This window comes from Vitis vinifera, chromosome 8, assembly GCF_030704535.1.
Source record: "Vitis vinifera cultivar Pinot Noir 40024 chromosome 8, ASM3070453v1".
NCBI classification, from domain to species: Eukaryota; Viridiplantae; Streptophyta; class Magnoliopsida; order Vitales; family Vitaceae; genus Vitis; species Vitis vinifera.
The window spans coordinates 13106162-13130467 of record NC_081812.1 but is presented as its reverse complement, the minus strand read 5'-3'; the positions used below and the strand labels follow the sequence as shown (position 1 = coordinate 13130467).

At 33.7% G+C, this 24306-nt stretch overlaps 1 protein-coding gene across 4 annotated transcripts; it reads left to right on the top strand.

Moving 5' to 3' along the window:
• The first annotated feature begins 5106 nt into the window (after nt 1-5106).
• Nucleotides 5107-21734, top strand: LOC100267048 (stomatal closure-related actin-binding protein 1). 4 transcript variants are annotated; one of them, XM_059739003.1, is made up of 13 exons: nt 5107-5214; nt 6582-6882; nt 7229-7361; nt 8813-8901; nt 11238-11378; nt 12010-12078; nt 12886-12969; nt 13382-13562; nt 16112-16228; nt 16453-16511; nt 20515-20649; nt 21216-21365; nt 21476-21734. In XM_059739003.1, exons 2-13 carry the CDS (start codon nt 6598-6600, stop codon nt 21506-21508), a joined length of 1476 nt encoding a protein of 491 aa, XP_059594986.1. In that variant the 5' UTR covers nt 5107-5214; nt 6582-6597; the 3' UTR covers nt 21509-21734. The 4 variants fall into 4 exon arrangements, with proteins under 4 accessions (XP_059594986.1, XP_059594985.1, XP_059594987.1 ...); XM_059739002.1 differs by having other exon boundaries at nt 5157-5343; XM_059739004.1 differs by having other exon boundaries at nt 5198-5343; nt 6553-6882.
• Nucleotides 21735-24306: the final 2572 nt, after the last annotated feature.

The following is a 24306-nucleotide window of genomic DNA, read 5'->3' as shown; positions in this document are numbered from 1 at the left end:
TGTAACACGGACAAAAAGATGGCAAGTTCAAGCTGGGCCAAAGATGTGGACAAACCCAACTCACCTTAATCCTAACCGTCTATGTCATTTTGGCCCAACCCAGCCGTGCTTTATAACATAATGGGCTTCACTTTCTTTGGTGGGCCAATATCACCTTTTGAGAGCCTTCTTAGTTCTTTCTGTCCTTCCTTCTTGATTTTTTTTAATATAAGAGATAAAAATAAGAAGGAAAAAATATCTTTTTTGTCCCTCTCCTCGAAATAAATAATAAATTTTTTGAAAATATTTAAATTATTAAATACTCCTTTCACCGTCCTTTATACTATGTTGGATCCCATAAAATATGAGAAATAGAAAAAAATAAGAAAATAGCAAAGTAAAATATAAAAAAAATTAAATAATTATTTTTATATTCTATTAAATAATTCTAAAATATGTAAGTTTTACTTAATTTTAATTATATTTTATTTTTTTTGTATTTTTTATAATAAAACTAAATATGAGAAAATTATTATTTTAAAAATATTTGTGAGAAGTTGCTTATTAAATTTGTTATAAAATATCTTATGAAATTTCATGGTATGGTTCCTGTTGATCAGACTCTAGTGGCAGCACAGCCCATTGGATTAAGGTCAAGTACACCACTTCGTGGTTCCAACTTCCAACCACTAGGCCGACAGTTGTTCCAGACAGTTAAGCCCATTAGTCCCCCACATGTCGACCCAAAGCCCACACATTCCACCTTCTCTCTTCTACAAACCCATCCTATTTCATCACAACTCTCAGCCCAACTCCCAACACGTGGTACTCTGTCAGAAACATAAGACCTTTTAGACAACGAATTTTCAAAACAGTCGTGAAAACAATTTTAAAAAATTATCTTATAATATCTTTTTAAAATAAATATTATATCATTACGACTCTATAAATATCTACCAATATTTATCCTGATGCTCTTTGACCATACTTTGCAGATACATACGCAACGATTTTAAGTCTCATAACCAATTAATTAAAGATTATTACATATATTTAATAAAAAGTGATTTCAAATAAAATTCTTTAAATGGATACCCAATTACGCACATTTAAGAATAGGGTTTAAAGGGGACCGATTAATTGAATGTGGGAGTTGAGAAGGAAAGAAGGGTGCAACTGTGCACATGGGGAGCTGGGTCTATTCAACGCCACCACTTGAGTGTTTCATCAGTCTAATAAAATTTCGATGGCGACATTAGTCAGTTTTGAGTCTTTAAGATACGGTTAGTTGGTAAGACGTAAAAATGAATCCAACATGTCAAACAAGGAAAAATATGCGACTTATCGAATAAGTAAGGCGGTGGGTTTGGAATTTTTTTTTTTTTTTTTGATTTGGAATTTGTGGGATTACATGTGGGGGATGTATGAAATTTATTTAAACGGCTGTATTGTTCACGGAATGGAATTGCCTGTGGGTGTGGGACAATGCTGTTGTCAAAATCAAGACTACTTGTATATTACTTCGAATAATTCGACAAGATGGATTTAAAACTTAGGATTCTCATTAAAAAACAATTTGACAAGATGGATTTGAAACTTAGGATTCTCGTTAAAATTTGCATGTATCGTTATATAATTAATTTTAAAATACTTGTGATATAAGAATCATCGTTTAAGGTCTCATCCCAAGAATGATATTATTATTGGTGATACTAAAATTAGGTACTTGCTACCTAAGTACTGGTGAAAGGATGTAGCTCATTTCAACTCCATGTTGAGATGCATTTTAGGTGAAGCCACGAGCTTACAACAGCCCTTCTCATATTCCATATGTGCAGCCCTGAAAATTACCATTGTTATTTTCCCCTGCTGCAATGATTTACTGGTTGGTTGATTTGATCTTGAATTGGAATATACAGGGAAGTGTGAAAGATAACGAAAAAAAAAGGGGGGAGGGGAAAAAGACAGTGAGTGGGGGATTCTGAAGGGCAGTTGAGACTTGAGGGTGAATGTTGGGTTAGGAAAATGGGTCTTGGGAGTCCAACAAATCGAACCAAGTATAGGGACCAGGAACAGGCATCTAGCATGCATCAAGCCAAAGGCCGTGCATGTGTTGCATACGTTGGGAGTAAGTAGTAAGTACTAACACACCAGCAATTTGGGGTTGGACCCTACCATGTGCTTCCTCCTCTCCATTTCAAACTCGCCATCACTTTACCCTCTATTTCAAAAAGCATATATGCCCTTCTCCATGAATAAAGATGTTTTCCCCCAACTCACCCTCCAACACCCATTATTGCTTTTCAGACACAAAGTAGACCAACTAAAGAAGATCACCACCCCCACATAACCATGGTTAGAGCCCACATTCCCCCTGTTTTGGACTGCAATCAATTTCCTCCACAATACCCACAAAAGCCTTTGATTGAAAACGTTCTAAAAAGCAGTCCTCTAATTGTTTCTACAACAAAGTGTTTTGGAGAATTTGTAATGTTTTTAACCTATTTTCTATATTTCTTAATATGACAACTCATAAAAAAAATAATTAAAATATGTTATCAGAAATTCTCGTATTTGTGTCAAGTCTGTAAATAGATCCCAAACAGACTCAAAGTTTCTTATATGGGGTACAAAATTTAGTTTTGAAAAAAAGCTGAATCTTGAGAGGGGTGTTAGCTTTAATCATGGGCATGAGGTTAGAAATAATAAAATAATTAGGGACAATAAGTTATCCAATGTCACCTACCAAAAGACTCCCCCATCCACATACAATAAACAAATGTAAAGTCGATAGCTTGATTGTCAATTAGCCGTTAATAACTTAAATCTAACACATCCATCGTTTCAACCAGACACATATATCAGCCCACGCGCTCCTCCCCCAACATATTTTTCTTCTATCACCTCACGGGACCGCCCTTCAATCGCGGCTTTCGGGTTCTGGCCTTTTAAAAAGACAAGCTATTAGGTGGTATATACAAAATGCATAGAGTAATTGAAAGGCAAAGGCATTGAGGAGGAGGTGGTTGTGCTGCGTCCAACCACAAATGATAATTATTCCTTGCTTTGATGATTAATCAAGACATTGAACAAGTGATTGTGAAGGCATGGATCCCTCTGGTTTGGTGGTGTAGCTGCATTCCAGTGTGAGGTGGAGCCTGCTGCGAAAAGCCTAAAGGGTGAAAGGGAAAGGAGACTGTAGAGTTAAATTTTGTAATGTACCTTTTGGAGTTTTCTAGTGCCAAGCTGCAGCTTTTTTATTAAATTTGCATTGTTGTCTGGGTTTTATTTATTTTCTGAATGGAAATGATGATGATTCTGGTGTTGAAAGACCATTTCTTTTTTGGAATTGGCTATGTTTTTGTTTCTTTCCTACGGCTTGATTTATATTCATGTCATGAAGCTAAAAATGAAGGACCATGTCTCAAGATTATATAGACTCTGCCCATTTATTTTTCCAATGGACACATCTTTTTACTGTCAGCTTCATCAGGGAAATCAAGGGTATGGAACAGTTCTTTTATTTTGAGAAGCAAAAAAAATAATAAAATAATTATTTTTAAACTATGTTTTCATAAATTTATTTTGAAAATGATTATCACAACATAGTGTTTTTAACAAGTATATTTTAATTATTTTTTATTTTTTATTTTTTATTTATTTATAGAATGTAGTTTTAAAAAAATAATTGTATGGATGTTAAATAAAAGTTATTTTTAGTAAATATTCTAAAATATAAAAAATAAATTGACATCACTCCACACTTTTTAATGCACTTTTGTTTTACAAAAATATAATAGAATTGTTTTCAAAAATTATTTTGTAAAACTAAAAACGTTTTCAAATAGGGTCAAAATAATTTTTTAAGAGGACAAAAAATATCATAAAGAAAAATGGCATTCAATAAAAATTGACTAGTCGACAACCAATTATCTCATTTTTGGACCAAATTTAATAATGAATATGAATGAATGAGATTTAAAGTTCTAAATTTTTCGGTTTTTTAATTTTTATTTTGCAAAGCAAACAAAGTATTATAAAGATGTGACATGGACAGCTCCTTTTTTCTAACACACCATGAATGTTTATTACCATGCATTAACCAAATTCCCTTCTCAAAGCAAAGTGTTAGGGCACAAAAACAATGATCCACCACACCACATGCCTAGCTTGCAACAGTTTGAGAATATGATATCACCATTCATCCAATTTCATTTTCTTCAGCCCACAAGATTATTATATCCACATGCCTTCTATGATTTATAAGCTTGTTTTTGCATGAAACACTCTAGACAATTTCCCAAAAAAAAAAAGAAAAAAGCAGAAAGAAAATCCATATTTGGATGATAAAATCATAAAAATGGCTGAATTTTTAGGAGCATGACAGTGACCTCTTAGCTCTCATTCTCTCCCCAATCAACATGCAGCTGCAGTTGCTACCATCTCTTGCATGTTATTAGGACCCACTCCATACTTGGTAGTTTTGTGGGTCACTAGAAATATCTAGCTTTTCTACGTAATGTCCCATTAAAGAAAAAGATTGATTTGCTACATATCACTTAATTCCTACACAACTTTGTACTAGTTGTAAAATCCTTTTACAAAAGAAAAAGAACCATCTTAGTTGAAAGTGGGTGGAGTTAGCTTAACTTGTTACCCAAATTTAATTATGTTTAATTAATGACATTGAGGATGTTTGGTGGAGTCAATCTGAAGTCAGTTAATTTAATTTATAATAAAGTACAATATTTTAGGTAAAAAGAAGTGAAATTATAATATGGGTTACAATGCAAGTAATATCACGGGTCCACTCGTATCGTATGGTATCGAATGATATATTTTTGAAAGATAGTGAAAAAATGATGTTGATCGATTAAAAATCTGTTTATATTTGTACTTTAATCTTATTTGTTTATGTTTTGGTGTGATGTACGATTTTATATTTTTAATTTTTTATTTAATTACCTAAATTTTATGGAGGTAGGATGAAATTTTCCTAATATTACTGTTGAAAATGGAGTGGACAGGCTTGATGGGGACCCAAACAAAGGAGTGGGGACAGAGCGTGAAGGGAAAAGGATGGCCTTTTAACTATTAAACGGGTCTCTTTTTACAGGGATTATAATGATGGGTTCAACAAAACAAAAGAGAGAAATCAAGGGAAGGAAAAATATTCAAGTAGTTGGAGGGGGGGACACACAAGTCAGTGGCCGAAGTCTTTTTCTTTACAAAAGCGTGAGTGCATAGCCATCTCTCTTTAGATTCTTCTCCTTCTGCTTTGCTCTGCTCTGTTCCTCTTCTTCCTTCTTCTTCCTTATTCTCCAAGAATCTCTTACCATTCTTAGTCTCACTGTTTAATGATCTGTAAGTGCCACTTCATCTCTTACCTGCATTTTTTTTTCCTGTTCTTTTGTTGGTGAGCACTTTTTTTTTTTTTCTCATGTTTTTTTTTCTGGGTTTTAGTTACTTGTTCCTTTACTGAGTTAGGGTTTCGCTTTGGTTTCTTTTTAGATTTAATGAATATGTGCGTGTGTGTTCTTTTTTGGTTTTTGTTTTCGATGATGTCAAAGCTTCAGAAATCGGTGTGTGGTTGATTTTTTCTGAAGTGGGTTGACGGGCGTTTTGGTGTGGGCCCTGTGGCTGGAGGAGGTTGGTAATGTGTGTAGGAATTGTTGGAATGTGGTTGGAGAAATTGGTGTTTGATCACTTCATTGGATCACATATTTTGCGCAAATACTTGGGACTGCAATTTTGTTCTGTTTGTTTGCTGAGAAAATGAGGCAAAAGGAAAGGGAATTTTGAATTTATGGTTTTCCTTTCCTTTTCTCTCTCTCTCTCTCTCTCTCTCTTTTTCCATGTTGTTTTGTTTTGGTTTTTGTAAAATGGGAAACTGGCCTCGAAAATTCCAAGTTGTAGAATTAGGTAAAGTCAGGAAGGTTTTAAGATTAAGAGTTTATGGTTCTTTTTTCTTTTTCCCACGTTTTCTCAGCAACCAAACAATAGCATTGTATTATTTTAACCTGGTAACTGTTCATTTTTATACTTCTAATTAACTAAAAACTTCATTTTATTTTACTTTTCTAGATGGTTGTACTTATGCAGACCGGCTTATTCTTGTTTTGAGTGCTTGGGGTATATTTTTGAATCTAAAATTTATGTTGTTAAGCTTCAATTTCAGATAGATTTGGAACCATTTTTTTTCAGTGGTTGAGCTTTTATGAAACTTTTTTTTAGACTGATGAACTTCTGCTTATGGTGTAGTTGGCTATACTGGAATTAGTTGAATGCTGTTTGTTGCTCTAAGTATGACCTGTTCAGATTTATGTACTATTCAAAAAATTTCCTGGTTAGTGCTTTAGGGATAGAATTTGATTCCTTGTTACACTTTAATTTATACAAAAGAGGGTATTTGAGATCTTGAGAGCTGCTAGAGTTAGAAACATCAACCTGCCTCTTGTTTTGGTTCTTGTTTTTGTTTTTCTTTTGTTTTGCTTTTGTGTTTTTTTTTTCTTGAGACCTACTACTAAGAAAATTTTGATATTCAATTTATTTACAAGGTGTGCTTTGTAACAGTTTCCACTTTTTCTTCTTCTGATGAACAGAGTGTAGTCTGAAGTAATGACAAAGGTAAGTCCTGAAGTTGGAGACAAGATGCAGGAGGAGATTGTTCTGTCAGTTTCGGCTGATGTGAGCTTTGCCTCTAACCATTTTCCGAAATATAAAATAGGACCTAATAATCAGATTTTGGAAGAGCCGAAGGTAGACCCTAAGGCTCCATCCCTGAAGGAGGTTGTTGCACAAGAAACTTCCCTGCTGGTAGAGCAGCAAAAGCGACTCTCCGTTCGTGACCTTGCCAGTAAATTTGATAAGAACTTGTCTGCTGCTGCTAAGTTGAATGATGAGGTTTCCAACTTTCATAATTTTATTCTGGATTTTGAAGTTGTTTTTAATTATATGATTGTTGATGAAGATAGTTCTAGTTTATAATCCACATATGCATATATACCTCAAGAAATGCTCATCTCAATTCAATTCATCAATGCATTATAGTCCACTACTTGGGTTGTTTATGCACCCAATTTGCCATTTAGCTCTCCCTTGGGCCTTGTCTCTTTAAGCCACAGGCCACCAAACTTTGTCACATTCTTTTCTCCATCCAATTTTATTTTACCCTCATACAAGAAGAATATCAACTGCTATTGAGAATAGATGAGCAAAATGAATTATAATCGTCTTTCTTGGTATTCAGGCAAGACTCAGAGAGGTGGCTTCTTTGGAGGGACATGTTCTTTTGAAGAAGCTTAGAGATGCACTAGAATCTATTAGAGGTCGTTTGGCTGGTAGAAACAAGGAGGATGTGGAGAAAGCTATCTCTATGGTAGGTTTTGTTTATACTTCTATTAATTAAGTTGCTTCACTCTACCTTGTACTGTAGGTATCATAACAGTGATGTTGTAATGTTTTTTGTCACTGAAAATGTTTGATGAAGTCTCATTTTGACTATGGGTTCTTTTCCTTCAAAATTTCTGCCCTGTAGGAAATGTGGTACCATGTAACATGTCCTTAACAATATCATGTTGCTATCATCTATAGGGTGGAGTTCTGTTGCTTGTTTCATCTGCTAGAAAATAAAAATCAATTACTACTATGCAGTCTTCTTGAGTGGTTGCTATAAATTTCAGTAATTGTTATCTAGTTCTCATGTTGCTTATACTGTAGCTGGGGTCAACTTTCAAACCTGCTTTTGCTAGAAATATGCCCCTGGAATTGCCTTTAGTGTGTTCATGAATAAAGACTGATACGATCTTGGAAAGCCTCCTTTATCTACCACTTTGTGTGCTTGCATCACAATTATAATTCTTCTTGCTACTCATGTTATGAATAGTGGATGAAAGTCCTTTTGAATGGATTCTACAACATGTTGTATTGTTAATTTTGTTTGAGAATTAGGAATGACACTAGGATTTTTAACTTGATTATCCATGTTGCATGGACTTGGGTGTGGCTGTTCTCCCAATGAGTCTAATTTCAAATCTTTGGTTTCTAGAATATAATTGAAGTATCCTGATCTGAAGTGAAAGATGTATAGCATGGGTACTTCACCAGGATTGGATTAGTTTTGTAACAATTTAAAAAGGTATGTTTGTAAATTCCAGGTGAACTAGGAATGTGCTCCTTCGTTCCTTCACTGGACATGCTTGTTAGGCCTGTGCATGACAATGGATGTCTCTTAATACTTATCCATATTTGTACCTGTGCCACTTTTTGATACCTGTTCACAGTCGTCATTCATTTTTAAAGTTTCCATGTAACATAGTTGATTGTGAAGACTCTCTCTTATATTTTTTTTGCTATTTGTCTCCTTTTGTATTCTCCTTGTTTACTTTGGTGCACTTCTTTTTGTTAGACACTGTTAATTTGCTTGGATGTCCAAAAAAGGGGGGAAAAAAAAGAAAAAGGAAAAGAAAAAATAGTTGATTGCAAAGACTGCCTCTGTGGTTTCCAGTAGTCATACAAGGTTTGAGCAGTTCATGTAATTATATTTGTCAAGTTACCATCAAAGTGGAGCCAATGGATCTTTAGGGATGCTGTCTAAATTAAACAGATTCACTATTGGAAGAGTTTATTTAATTATCTAGTAGTTGAGATAGTTTTGGAATTTATTCCTGTGAATTCCCCTTTTGATCTGTAGATTGTGCACTGCTTGCATAGCATATATATTTTTTTGAAGAAGAAATGTGAAGAATAAGTAAATAATTTTTTTTATCAATTTCCCTATTCTATCTATTTCCTATGACAATTTTCTCCGGTTATACTCGCTTCTTGCAGGTAGAAGCTTTGGCGGTTAAGTTAACTCAAAGAGAAGGAGAGTTAATTCAAGAGAAGTTTGAAGTGAAAAAGCTAGCAAACTTTCTGAAGCAGGTCATGTGATGAAATTTTAAATTCACATGTAGATTATCTAGTTGATTTTTCTTTTTTTTTTTTTTTTTTTTTTTTTTTTTTTTTTTAAGTTACTCTCTCCTGTTGTGCTTGCCATGGACATAACATTGATATATTGATACACAAAATCTTGAAAAAGTGGGGCATTAATATGGCATAGTCATGGGCATGTATGAAAATATAAAGATATCTGTATGCATGATATATGACAAATATATAACTTTGACTGACCTATCTAAACTTTTATATTAAGTAAGTTATTCAAAATTATCTACACTATCTTTATATATCTGTATGCATGATATATGACAAGTATATAACTTTGACTAACCTATCTAAACTTTTATATTAAGTTATTCAAAATTATCTACACTTATTCAAAATATATCTTTATATAGTAATTGGTTTTTAATAGAAAATTATCCATATTTCTGAAGTTAAATGTTTTTTTTTGGCGGAAGGAAATGTTAAATCTTGATAATCAGAAAGATATAAACCAAAACTTCAGAATCTCATTGTTCTGATTTAGTCATTGCCTTGATTAAATAGATGGAGACAAAAAATGGGAAAATGTATAAGGAGTTGTTGGAGGGGATGATATACATGGTGGGTCCAAATCCTAATTGTCTAAGCTTTTAGGAAAATTGGTTGCCCTACATGGTATATGAGCTTTGTGATCCTTACTAACATGTTTATTTCCCCAATTTAGTGTGCTCATGTGTAGCCCAAAGGAGCCTCTTTTAGGAAAATTAGCTGTCCAATGCAAGGCAATAAGGAAAGGGTTTCAGAGCAAAAGGGAATGGCTAGCTAACTTTGAGTCTGAGCCATTTTGGAAATGAAAGCCTTTTTGTTTGATTAGTTTGGATAATTAATTCATTAAATGGTGACAGCAGAGTACTAAGTGTATGAGAATTTTTTTTTTGTTGTTATTAATTAAAAAAGGTCTCAGAAAGTCCTTTTGTTTGATTAGTTTGGATAATTTGGTCAATTAAATGGTGACAGTACAGTGGTAAGTGAACGAGGGAAAAAAACTTTTGTTATTAGCTAATTATAAAATTCAAAGTCAATGATTGAATCATTGTTATTAGTTAATTATAAAATTCAAAGTCAATGATTGAACCCAAATCTTTTCCAAATCAATCTGACATATGAGAAGCATTCCACCAGAATTTCCTTTTTGTTTCTTTAAAATTTTAAAAATAAAAATAAAAATAGACTGGTTGAAAATTTAGTTGGGTCAAGTTGGATTCTTTTGGGTGCTTCATGCTTGTATCATGATTCATACCCCAATGATTTTTCTATCTTATTTTTTATTTAGTTGTTCTTTCAAGAAAGGTTTCATTAATTTCAAAACTCTGTTTCCATCATAGTGGTAAAGTAATTGATATTTCAAAGTAATAGTCCATTTGTGTTTGAATTCTATGTTCCTCACATTCACATCCTGTAATGCTGTAGAGGTCTAAAAGGGATTAGTCTCAAGTTTTGATATCCCCAAGATCATCTCCATATTTTCTTTAATCCTTTTCAATTATCCTTTAGTTATGTTAGTATCATAACAAAGATACCAATATTGAAACCCATTCTTTGTGTTTTGTTGCTGTGCATGGTTAGGAGGGTCACATGTGGATAGATAAGTAGATGAGGGAAGGACTCAAACTCGAGACCTCATGTTAGGTTACCAATTGTCCTAAAAACTTAAGCTGCTAGGAATTTGGGCCCAAAAGTTATATCATTCTCTTAACGTTAACAACAATGAGGATAAATAGCTTTGATTTGGATACTTATGAGGGGGAATGATAGCATATCTGATGATGGTGCCATGGTGGTGGTAGAGATACCTTGTGATTCTATATCATGTGTATTTGTTGGTATGTTAAGAATATTGTGTGTGGTGATATTCTGGATGTTTGTGAATATGTATGCCATAGTTATTGTTCTATGGTTGGTCTTTGGCTATGAAGGCAGCTTCATGCTGTGAAGTAAACAATACACAATTCAAAATTTAGTCGTATTCAAGCTCTGACAAATGTATGTTTTCTGGAATTAATTGTTTCCATTGATACAAAGAGCAACTATCCTACAGGCTTAGCTTTATTAAACATCTAGCTTGTTGTATCAAGCCTAGTAGCTTGTGCTTGTATTTCTTCATCCAAAACCGTTATAATTGATGCACTTGTATAATTCCTTTTGGAGCTTTTCTTGTTTTTTCTGTTGACCTATATTGATTATTATGAAAAATATCATTATTGCCTATCAAAAAAAAAATTATGATCATTATTGTAAAATTGTCCTGATCTGAGTGCATTTTTCATCTACAGGCTTCAGAAGACGCCAAAAAGTTGGTTAGCCAAGAAAGATCTTTTGCTTGTGCTGAAATTGAGAGTGCTAGAGCAGTGGTGCAGAGATTTGGAGAGGCCCTTGAGGAACAAGAAAAGAACTCACAAGCTTCTGAAAAGCAGGTTCTGTTAATTGTTTGATCTAAGAAGTTTGTGCCTCTGAATTATTTGATCTTTTTCTTTATTTATGGAATCAAATAGAAGTCATATGTTAATACACAGATATTACATACATATGTATGGTATATTGGCATGCGTAATGATTGTGGGAAGGGGATAACTTGGACATGGACCACTAAGTTGTATGGATTTATTGGCTTAAGATAGTTTAGACGTCCGCAATGCTGTAATCAGTAAAATACAAGGAGATATTTAAAACAAGATGATGGTTGACACCCGTTCACTTTGTAATTCAAAATGTGTCCTTGGCATATCACCTTTTATGAGATCTCTAGCTCTATTGGTTAGTTACAATTCCAATGCACTAGCCGCTATGTCCAAAGTGTATTGATGCTGATCTTAAGTATTCTGAAATGCATTTAAGTATTTCCCTATTGATACATGTCCACTACATGCAATGCATCTTACTAGTATAGTGTTTTGATTACATGTTATGTCATTGTTTTGTCTATACCAGTAACAGGGAGCATGGTGATGCACAACAAATATGAGGTCTTACATTTTATGTGGTAAAGCTTAACTTTTCAAAATTGGCTGTACTTACCATTTTATACTTGATGTTCCATATCATTAGGATGTGGAAGGACTAATGGATGAGGTTCAAGAGGCTAGAAAAATCAGAATAAGGCATCAGCCCAGCAAGGTGCGTTAACATTTTGTCCGTAATTTTCTTTGTGGACAAATTTATGTGATTTTCATGTTTGCATATTCTGTCAATCAGACACTTGGGTTAATTGTGTCTGTTGTCTGTATCACCTGTCCCACAAAACAACTAATATTTTTATACAATATATTGTAAAGGGTGTACATTCTTTGTTCACAAACGCACATTCTAGTTTGATTATTTTCTTTTTGGAAAAGCTTTCTGTCAGTAGCTAGTTTCTAAATAACTAAGGCCACAGTTGTGGTTTTATAATTTTTGGATATAAAAAAATTTTCGGATATGCATCCTACCATACATTGCAATTTTCACTTATAATTTTTTATTATTGCATAGTAAGAAGTAGAAGTGGTTATTTCTTGGGATGAAATTTCCACATGGAAAGCACAATTATAAGTTTATGAATAAAGCTGTTTTGCAAATGATTTTGCCTAAAAAGATTATGGATTCATGTGTAATTGATGCTTGCAATTATGAGTAGAGTTGTTAGATAAATGCTTCTTGGTTTTCCATTTTTTTTCATGCTATATTATTGTTCCATATCTTTAATCATCATCTGGGCATAATTTCATTTTTCCAATGCTCAACATAACTAATAATGACCCATGGTACTAACTACCTCTCTTTTGGGCATTTTATAGCTTGAATTAGATTTCTTTTGTTAAACCCTTTCATGTTGAATATTTACTCCTGGTCATTGTTTTATTGCACTGTACTTCTTATCAGAAAAAGGTTCTTAGTTTCAATGAAATATTTTTTCACTCATCATGAAAAATATGGTATGTTTAGGTGATGGACATGGAACATGAGCTTCGAGCACTAAGAATTCAAATTAGGGAGAAGTCTATATTTTCAGTTAAGCTTCAGAAAGAGGTACATTGCAAATTTATCTAGACTTTTCTTTTTAGTTCTTTAATGGCTTATTTTCTCAATTTCTCATGACCCAACATTTTTATTTTGCAATTTTTGGTGATTCCCCAGTCATGTGTAACTTTTTCCTTTGGTTAAAGTTAAGTTGAAGTGAATATATTATGCATAAAATAGTTGGATTTCCTATTTTCTAATCTTAAATATTTTGTTTCTATATATTCCTTATTTTCATTCATCTAAATTTACCCTTCTATGTCCCCATAGAAGTTTAGTTCCTAGTTTCTTGGGTTGGTTTGAAGAAGAGATAGAATGAATGGATCAAGCATTTGTGCTATTATGCTCAAGGATTCTTGTTAGACATACTCTTCAAGTTGGGAAATTTCTCGCACTGTCTTATTCCTGTCATCTTTTCCAGCTGGCAATTAGCAAGAGGGCTGAGGAGAACCCATCACGTCTATACGAACTAAATGGTTCTGAGACTTTAGGTTCATATTTACGAATCCAACCTTGCTCTGATAAGGCTCCAGAGCTTCTGAAATGTTCAATTCAGTGGTATCGTGTATCATCTGAAAGTAGCAAAAATGAGCCTATTTCAGGTATTTATTCAGCTAATCTTCTATTAACTTTGTTACTGTAGTTAATTTAGATAAATTTTAGCTGATTCAGTTTATACATATCGTTAAGTAAATTTTTATTCATAGTCCATCCTTTGACATGTTTATTATCCTTACCATGTCTTTTTATCAGTTGCAGGATGTTTTAATTGTCTGCACAACTGATTATGTGGTGCATGATGTCCCTTTTATATATCACTCTATGTTTGTGTTGGAATTAACAAATAGGCAGGTTGTTCAGGATTGTGGTCTAGTGTTTAAACGTCCTCGCCCTCCTTATATATATGATGCACATACACTCAAGAAATATGAGACAAAATAAAAATAAGCGCTTCAGTGTTTACAAACCTAGGCCTTTCACATGCCACTAGGGAGAAAAGATCACAGACAAGATTTCTGTATCTTATTTTTTATTCTACAGCAACATGCTTTAAAGATGATCCGATTTAAGTTAATTCATGTGAATGACTTTGCTGTAAAAGTTCAGGTGAGGGACTGGCTTAAGATAATGAACCGAGCCATAGGTATTTTAGTGAAATCGTAGTTCATGAGGATGCAGAAAAGATCATTGTAAGCTGTTAGTAATGAATCAATAATGTATATTGAGGTTACTTGGGCTAAGGCCTAAGGGGCTCACAGGCAAGCTTCTGTTGGCGTGCACATAGACTCAATAAATGGGGGAGCGCATAAATCATTAATGAGTTTTAAACTCATAACCTCCTAAAAATCAAGACCTTTATACCATGTTAAGCTATCAATTTGATCCAAAAGTTTAAGTTGTTAAGTAAAGAGCCAACAATGTATATCAAGTTGATTTGATCTAAAACCCTAACAGTGATTATACAATAAAACAATTTTGAGTGTTTGCCATCTGTGGCATGAAAAAAGACCATTCTATCTTTTTCTTCTTTTAACTTGCTGCCACCAAAAAGTTTAACTAGAAGTAGTCCTAGGAATCCACATATCATGATCTAGTCAATATGATAAATTGGTCTTGTTTGTTAGGAGTGCAAACTGATGGTTATTGTGTTTGATCACGTTTGATAACATTATTTGACTACTATCCTCATTTTGATATGTTCTATTATTGTCCTTTCATTCCCCTTGTAAGCCCACATTAGTAAAAAATATCCTCCCTTAAGATTGCAATTGCCCACAAAATTTGCCTGGTACCATATGTGAATAATCTATGTTCTCCCACATTATATTGGTTGTTCTCGTTGAACAAGATGCTGCAGTGGAAGACCTTTGCCCAATGAACCAATCGAGTTTTTTATTTGTTTAGCCTTCCACTTATTGCTATTGTATAATGTATTGGACGTTGCATTCATGTGTTTGAAAACCTTTAGATTGTGTGTTCAGCCTATTGAGGTTTCTTCTGTTTATTTATAAAATGAATTCAAAATAATCATTTTAAGTACAATTGATTTCACAAACTATATATATTTTATATTTTCTAAGTGATTTTAGTGGGACTTAGTGTTTCTTTCTTTTCACAAAACTTCCGTATGATCTGAAAAAGAAAAATATCTTACTGTCTTCTCAGCCAGAAGACAAGGAACCAGTAATTCAAACCCAAATTGCCACCCGCCTGCCCCTACTCTTCCTCCTACTTACACAGAAATATGCAGCAATTAGAAAAATCATGGCAACAAATGCAATTACTAGTGGTTATTGGTAACTAGAAGCCTTAACCTTGAATGATTGATTCCCAATGAGGTGAAATCTAACTTGTGATTAGATCCAAAATCCTAATTCCAAATCTTAACATTTCATGAAAACTCGGCACTTCTTCTTCAACAGAAATCCACAATCTAAAACTCAAATAATCCTTTAACATGAAAATTTGTATATCTCAAATTGGGAACCTACAATTAAGTCGTCAAAAATGAAGAAAAAAAATATAAAAAATGGTTGCAATAAAATCCAAGATAAGAGACTCAGTTAGATCCTGAGAACAATGCAGTTTTGATGTACAGATAGGACAGAGTCTAGGGAAAACAAGGTCATGTTCTCTGTCCAGTGTGTGTTCTAGTTGTTGTTATAAAGCAGAACCGTCGACTTGGATTAGAATTTAATTCTTTTTGATAGGTAGAATAAAATAGTAATAATAATATAACTGATATGCCCTTAAACTGATGTTTGGTTGAACTGTTGTCATGTATGATTAGTCTCAGAATGAAATTTTATTTATATCAAGGTATTTTTGTTAACTATAGAATCGCATTTTATAACTGCATGCTATCAAGAGTTACATGTGTTACATATAACATTTTAGCATAGATGATAGCAAAGCAATATTCACTATTATGTATTCCGATATAAGTAATGATTGGTTGTTATGTAGTGCTGCAAAGTCAATATTACTGCTAACTTTCTGATCAAATACATGTCATACTTGTGTTATCTTCTTAATTAGTTTGGTTTACCATTTCATTTGGAGCCAAGAAATCAATTCGTGTTTTGAAACATTTAGTTTCATTCTGTTACATCTGTCCCTATCTTAATTGTTCAACTTTCTCCTCCATCAGGTGCCAACAAATCAATTTATGCTCCAGAACCCTTTGATGTTGGTCGAATCTTGCAAGCTGACATTGTTTCAAATGGCCAAAAAGCCACAGTGATGACAACTGGTCCTATTGAGCATGGTTGGTTTTGATTATGGATGTTCTATGTGATTTTTGTAAATATTAATATTGATTTGTCTGGTATCTTTTCCTATTTTTATTTTCGTCCAAATTGTTTTTCGTTTATCTTTGCTCTTGTCCCTTTAGCATATTGGAAAATTTAGAATACAGTTATTATGATAGTACATCCTATTTGGTACCCTGGAGAAATGGAAAAGAAAGGCTGACTGAATTGTTTCCAACAGCTGCAGGATTAGGAAACTATGTGGATACGCTAATGCGGAAGCCCAACACCGAGTTCAATGTATGCTACCTTATTCCTTCATCCGTATTTTCTGTTTTAGCAAATTATAATTTGTACTGTGATTCAGTGACGATTATCCTAGTTAGATTGTGATGAAATATGATTTTATTACATTCCATGGTCCTCTAGGCCTACAATGTGTATGATTTCTGGTTGACACCATTTGCATCTGTAGACCAGTTGTCTGATGCAAACATTTATATGTTTATTTATTCGTTCATTTGTTTTTTCATTTTTATTTTTATAAGTAAAAGTTTACACAAAAAACACCAAAAGGAAACAACCTATGTACACGGTATGTATATATAGACCGAGAAGACAAAATGAAAAAGGAAAAGACTTGTGCTTTTATTTATCATATTATCTGTATGTATGTATTTTTTCGGTGGCAAGGGTTTATGGGGGTGGGGAAGGGATTTGATGATGCAAATTTCAACTGTTTGATAATCATGCTTCATATTTGTACCATCAAATATTCATAGTTGGTCTAAAATTGGGTTTTGATTGGAAATTTGGAATACAACCATTGATACTTTCTCATGTTTCACCCAGGGTTATCACTGAGTTGATTTTGCATCTTTTACCTGACTTAAATTTGCTTATTCTTCCATTTATTTTCTTTTTCTTTGGTTTCAATGTGCTAAGAAGAATTTATTCTCTGATCATCTGACTTTAGATGCACTTCTAGACTTATGATGAAGCTATCTGATGGCATAAGTTTTTATTTTATTTGCTGCCTTTCTGTTGCAAATGACTTTTGAAATGTCAGAGATATGCTGGTACACCTGTCAGATTCCTCGAAAATGACCAACCCTAAGAAGCACAATACTTGGTTTTAGTCATAACATAAGCCATCATTATCATCCAAGTCTTATCCTAAGTATTAAATATCTTGGGCGGGCTACCTAATCCTGATCCTCCTTACAGCTAATCTGGTGCCATGTATGTTCATCCTGGTGTTAAACTGAAGGGATAACTTTGAAATCATGAAAAGATTTTCCCAACTTTTCTCAGCTTGCCATCATGCTTTGGTCACCCCAGCCATGGGGATATTACCCCTTGTTCAGCATGCAAGTCAAAAGAAGCCATGTGTTCCCATGAGCTTTACAATATCCGGATCCACCCAGAGACAACTTTTGTGTTATGTGGGTGTGCTGTTACAGCAATTAATACTTGTGGAAACTTTACTATGATTTATCATAGCTTCAAGATAATTACTTAGGCTTCTGTATCAGGATCCAACCAGACACAACTTTTATGTTAATGAGGCTTAGTATTTTTTATTTTTTTTTGATAGACAAAGGCAGATTGAATTAATAAATGCCTAAAAACAAGGGGCGCATCCTATGTATACAGGCAGCATACAAACAAAACCCAACCTGGCTGCAAAAAGGAAAAACAAGACCTACAATAGGAGGCTAGTCTCCATTAAGGACACCCAAAAATTCAAAAAAAAAAAAGGGATTGTCTAACCTTAAAACCTGTTGGGACCATTCTAATAGTGAACGGGTAAATAGCTTCCTCAAACTTTGGTCAGACAACTCTTCCTCCTGGCAAGTCCTATGATTTCGTTCTCTCCAAATACACCAAAAAAGACAAATTAGGGCCAATCTCCACACTACTCTTTTCTTCTTCCTTGTCCCCTTAACTTTCCATTCTAGAAGAAGATTTTTCACTGAATCCAAGGACACCCATACTGATCCGAAAGAAGTTAACAACACAGTTCAAAGCATTCTTGTCTTGTCGTAATGAATCAAAATGTGGTCAGCCGATTCTTCACAGTTTTTACAAAGGCTGCACCTATTGGCCATGGACCATCCCCTCTTCATTAACGTGTCTATTGTTAAAATTTTCCCCAAATTGCTTCCTAAGCAAAAAAAAAACGACTTCTAAGAGGAGCACATGAACCCCAGATCTCATTGGCAGGGAATAAAATATTGCTTTCAGCCTTTAGCAACTTATAATATGATTTGACACTAAACTTTCCCCTTCCATCATTCTTCCAAACTAAAGAATCCTCCCTTTCTTGAACCTTTAGCATAGAAATAAGTTCTAAAAAATGAGTCGCCTCCTCCAATTCCCAATCTTGGAAGGATCTTCTAAAATGCACCTTCCAACAACCGCCTCTATCCCCTTGCCCCCCCCAAAGGTCTGCCATTGTAGCAAATTTGTGGGCTGCAATCCTAAATAGAGAAGGAAAAACATCCTTCAACTTAGAATCCCTAGCCCAATTATCCCACCAAAAACTTATGTGTCTACCATTTCCAATACAGATATTAGTTCTAAGAATGAACTCTTCCCACCTTTTTCTAATGTCTTTCCAAAGGCTCAGCCCAAAAGAATCCTTCACCTCTCTAGTGGTCCAACCCTTCTCCACCTCCCCAAATTTTCCTCTAATGACTCTCCTCCAAAAGCTCTCCCTCTCAAGGGAAAATCTCCATAGCCATGTGCCTAACAAAGCTTGATTGAGCCCCTCCAAGTGCCTTAACCCCAGCCCTCCATGCTTCTTATCTTTACAAATAACCGACCAACTTGCCAAGTGTATCTTCCTCCTTTCCTCCATATCGCCCCACAAAAACTCCCTTTGAATTATTTCTAATCCGATTCTTACTTTCCTTTGAATTACAAAAAGCAACATAAAATAAATCAGGAGGTTTGAAAGAGTGCACTTAATAAGGGTGAGTCTTCTTCCTTTGGACAAGTATTGTTTCTCCCAAGCAGCTAATTTCGTCTTGAATCTTTCCTCTATTAGGTCCCAAACTCCACACAACTTATGAGGGGCTCCATTAGACCGCTGAAAGCTTCCATAATCAGCACAAACAGATAAGGTGACAATGGGTCCCCCTGCCCCAGGCCTCTATGCGTTGAGAAGAAATCAATAGGAGTACCATTGACTAAGATTGCCATTCTCACAGTAGAAATGCAGAAAAAAATTCATTGATGCCACTTGGGCTAGAAACCCATTTTCTCCAAAACTGAAAGAAGGAACTTCCAGTTTATATGATCATAAGCTTTTTCAACGTCCAATTTGCAAACTCAACCCGTATATGAACTTCGTTTCCTTGAGTTGATTGCCTCATTAGCTACCAAGGCTACATCCAGAATTTGTCTCCCCCCACAAAGGCGTTCTGGCTGTTCGATACCACTTTGCCAATCACACTTTTTAGTCTATTAGCTAGGACTTTTACAAGAATTTTATAAAGGCTCCCCACAAGACTAATAGGCTTAAAATCCTGCACATCGCTTGCCCCTCCTTTCTTCGGGATAAGAACTAAAAAGGTTGCGTTATGACTTTGAAGCACAGCATTCTGCAAATAAAATTACTCAAAAACCTGCATCACTTCTCCACCCCCTATAGGCCAGCAGAACTTCCAAAACGCCATTGAGAAACCATCCGGCCCTCGCACCTTATCACCCCCCAAATCTGAAAGAGCTTTAGCTATCTCTTCCTCTGAAAACAGCCCCTCCAAGCCCTCATTTTCCGAGGAATCCAGTCTCCCAAATAACCCTGAGTCCACATCAGGTCTTCTCACTTGTGAATCTTCAAACACAGATTTGAAGAAGGACCCAATCCCTTCTCTAAGCTCCTCCTCATTTTCCAGACGTGCACCCCTGACAGTAAGGCTGCTTATAAAATTTCCCCTTCTCCTTGCACTAGCCATGTGATGAAAAAACTTGGTATTATTGTCTCCTTCCTTCAACCATAAAGCCCTTGATTTCTGTCTCTAGGAAGTGTCTTTAAGGATGGCTGTAGTAATTAATACTCGTGGGAACTTTGCTGAGATTTATCACTGCAATAAAATGATCTGGGCATTGGTAAACATCTGTTATAATTTTTGTTATAAAAACTTGTGCAGAGAGCTTATAATTTATCATAAATGCTAATTAGTGTCATTTAGATGTGGATAGAGAGAAGTGAAATATTGGTATAATTTACTGGTTTATGGAACTGAATTCTTGTACCATTGAGTTTTCAAGTCCTGATATCTTTGTTCTTTTATAGGTAGTCATTTCCCAGACGAATGGACAAGATCATCCCTCACATTCTGTTCATGTATTTCATGTGGGAAAGATGAGAATGAAACTCTGTAAAGGATGGATCACAAAGGCTAGAGAATCATATACGGCATCCATGCAGGTACTTATGGCTGGGCTATGAATCTTGTGTTGAAAAGAAGGTGATAGAAGAGAAAAATTGGAAATTATTTTGGGTATGCTTGGATTTCAAATTTTGTTTATGTTGTAGATAGCATTTAAATTGAGGTTGTTTTTTATTTGTTACCCCATTTAAGGTGATCATGTCCATTTCTTATAGAGGAACGTATTAAGATTCTTAAAATGATGTCATTTCATTCTTTTATATAACATTTTGGTGATGGTCGCATTCTAAAGAGGTGGATTTGTGTCATTTATGTGTTGTGGAAAGTAAACTTGGTTCATTCATGGAACTTTCATATGCATGAATGAACTATCATTAAAAAGGATTTGAACTGTCTGGTGGACAAGGTTATTCTCATTGCTTAAAAATATTGTTATAATGCATAAATTTTATCTTTTTTAAAAGTTCCTCTCATGTTCCATTACCCATTGAGGCCTCTGTCTTTCCTTTTTCTTTGGAACTCAATATGAAAGTTTTCTTTGCACCGTTCCACGGGTGGTACTTTGATGAACCGGCATTTCTGACTCTTTCTTTTCTGACCTTAGTTATGTGGAGTTAGGGGTGGTGGTAATGCTGCAGCCAAGGCTTTGTTTTGGCAAGCAAGGAAGGGCCATTCCTTTGTATTAGCATTTGAATCAGAACGAGATCGGAATGCAGCCATTATGCTTGCTAGGAGATATGCGCTTGACTGCAATGTAAACTTCTTTTGATCTCTCCATTGTACTTTGATATTTGATCTTAGTTTTATTAGTTTTCTTTCTTCGCCCTAAAACAAATCTGCAACTGCAAAACTTCTAATTTACAGGTGATCCTTGCTGGGCCCGATGATCGAGCTTAAACCCCAACCTAACTGATTGAGTTTTGTCAAATATGCGAGTATAATCAGAATTCCAAGTGTGAGTATTTTTGTGTGTTTGTCTCTACCTTTGTTGTTGTAATTGGGTTTTCACTAATCTGGTTTCATCCTTCTAGGCATCATTTTTTTTTATTTGCCTAATCATTTGCTTGTAACAAGTATATCACTTACAATTAATTTGTTCATTTTGTGGCTGATTTGCATACCATATAGGATTTCTTTGTTCTCAAATTTGGTTTCATATCCCTATTTCAATCTTCATTACAATTCCAACTCGTCCTGAATTCTCAAAATTAGGGCATCATTTTGACTTGGGAAACAAGTGAACCAACCATACAGATATTTAAAAATTCATCCAGCCATTCCAATTTTTAGGGACATACAACCACTGGTGTCTTAGCTCTTCATGAGGATACTGCAGTGTAATTGGATTTCAGCATGGAAATGGCTTAGTAGCTTCATTAATCTAGTTTCCATCAGTGATGATTTCAGCATTGCCCAAGTGAAAGATATTATTTTGGAAGGCATGCTAAGACTTTGTTCGTCTAGAAGTGCTTTCTAATGGTCAAATGGCTTTTACTCATTTTGTAAGGTGTTTGGTAAAATTTTAAAACTCTATCAAAAAATAATATTATTTTTTTTATATAAAATGCAAAAATTTCTAAAGACTTAGGGTTTGTTTGGTTGCTGTTTTTAGAATATAAAAAAATTGTGTTTGAAAATTAAATTATGGAAAACAGTTTTTGTTCTAAGAAAAAAACCATGTTTGGTTGAGTTAATAATTTTTTTTTTTAAAAAAAGTAAAACCGAAAAACATGTTTTAAAGTTGTTTTTTTAATTAATAAAGTATTTTCTTTCATTGATTTGATATTATAAATATATAAATAATTTTTATATGCATAATTCATTTAAATTAAAATAATTATTCTAGTTTGAAATTTTTATATCAGTTATAATTTTCTTAAACAAATGATGATTTTGTATCATATGTAAATATATTAATTTCAATAATTTAAGAAAGAAGAAAAGGCTTGCATGTGGGGGTGTGGTGGTTGAGTAGAGTTCACCTTGTTGGAAACACAAAAAGAAGTTAAGAAAACACACAAAAAAAAGAAGAGAAAACATGGAGAACAATCTATTCTTTGAATAGTAAAAAAATAATGAAAATATATTTTTATTGTTTTCAAAAAAGTGGTTTTTGAGAACATGTAAAACATAAAAAACAAAAAGAGACACCTTTTGCCAAACATGTTTTTAGTGTTTTTTTATTTTCAAGAACAAAAAATAGTTTTTGAAAACAACAACAATAGGCCCATACCTTCCAAGAATGATGGTTTCTAAACATTTCTTTTCATCTATATTCAAATGCCAAATGATTCACAATAAAAACATGTTAAGTCGAATCACTCTCAATCGGACTCAAAGTCAAATAAAAGAAATCAACTACTCAAATTAATTTGAGTTTGGTACCACACAATTCAATCTAATTTGAGCCACTCAAATCTCTTATGGGTAGATAGCTAATAAATTTTCCAATTTGGTACCATGCAATTCAATCTTAAAGTGAGCCACTCAAATCTCTTATCAACTATTGTTAGGCTTGTTACACATTTATTTGATTGTTAATTCGAGTCCTGCTCCTCCATTATTTCGGAGACAGGATTTTCACGACGGGGACTCGAATAATCCAAGATTTCAAAGGCCCCCACTCCATTACGTACAGGGGGGGATCACCTTTCAAGTTCCAACAAGAGGGTCCATGGGAGAAGGGTGCAATCACCTCCTAATGTCAATGAACTAGGGATTTTGCTAGAAGATAATACTTTGATTTAATTGTCAAGACCCACATGTTTCATCAAATGATTTAATATTTGTAGACTTTGTGATAAGATAAAAGGATTTAATATGAAATACTGAAAACATTGTGGGCCAAAATACTTCATGTCACAAGTATTTTTTGTGTACGTGGTTGAAATTAGATATCAATCAAAGGCTATGTTTACTAATTATTTAATGATTTAGGTTTATTTTAAGTTAAATTATAATTAAACGGTTGGTTTAAAACTCATTACCTAATTTTTAGGTTAAGTATTAAGGTTATTTGATAAAATTAACTTATAATATATTCTAAATTATTAAATTGACATATTTATTATCATAAATTATAATTAGGGTAAAGGAGGTCGAGAAATGATAGAGGACATGGAGTAGTAAATGATATTATAGAGATAATTTGGATAAATGAGGGTAAAAATATAAAATGAAGATGTGAATTTAAGAATAAGTTAATTATTTTTACTTAGTATTTAAAATAGCTTTTGACTTTAAATTATATCATTAAGTTATTTTATCAAACATACTTATTAGAGTCTATTTGTGAGTGATTTTAAAAAGCGTTTTTAACATTTTTAATACTTGAATGATAAATTTTTTTAAGTATTATAAATATTAATAGTATTTCTTAGAATTACTACTAAATAGGTTCTTAGAATATGTTTGATAATAATTCTAGAAAATGTTATGACTTTTTTAATACTTGAAAAATAAAAAATTTCAAGTATTAAAAAGATTAGAAACACTCTTTAAAATCATTATAAAATGGATTCTTAATTGGTTTATTAAATACTTACTAAATTTTTAACTTGCTTTTTAAACAAAAATTCTATTTTTATGTATGATTTTAAACTTAAAAGGAACTCATAAATTTATCCTTACACCTTTATGTTGAATTTGTTTGATAGTTTTTTTTTTTTTTTGTAATAATATTTACTCTTTTTGCT

What these genes read in the sequence shown, in the direction of transcription:
- LOC100267048 (XM_059739003.1), top strand. Translation starts at nt 6,598, where the DNA reads ATGACAAAGGTAAGTCCTGAAGTTGGAGACAAGATGCAGGAGGAGATT. An exon ending in TAAGGCATCAGCCCAGCAAG is followed by an intron (nt 12,079 to 12,885) that starts GTGCGTTAACAT and finishes TGGTATGTTTAG; the next exon opens with GTGATGGACATGGAACATGA. An exon ending in AACTGGTCCTATTGAGCATG is followed by an intron (nt 16,229 to 16,452) that starts GTTGGTTTTGAT and finishes TGTTTCCAACAG; the next exon opens with CTGCAGGATTAGGAAACTAT.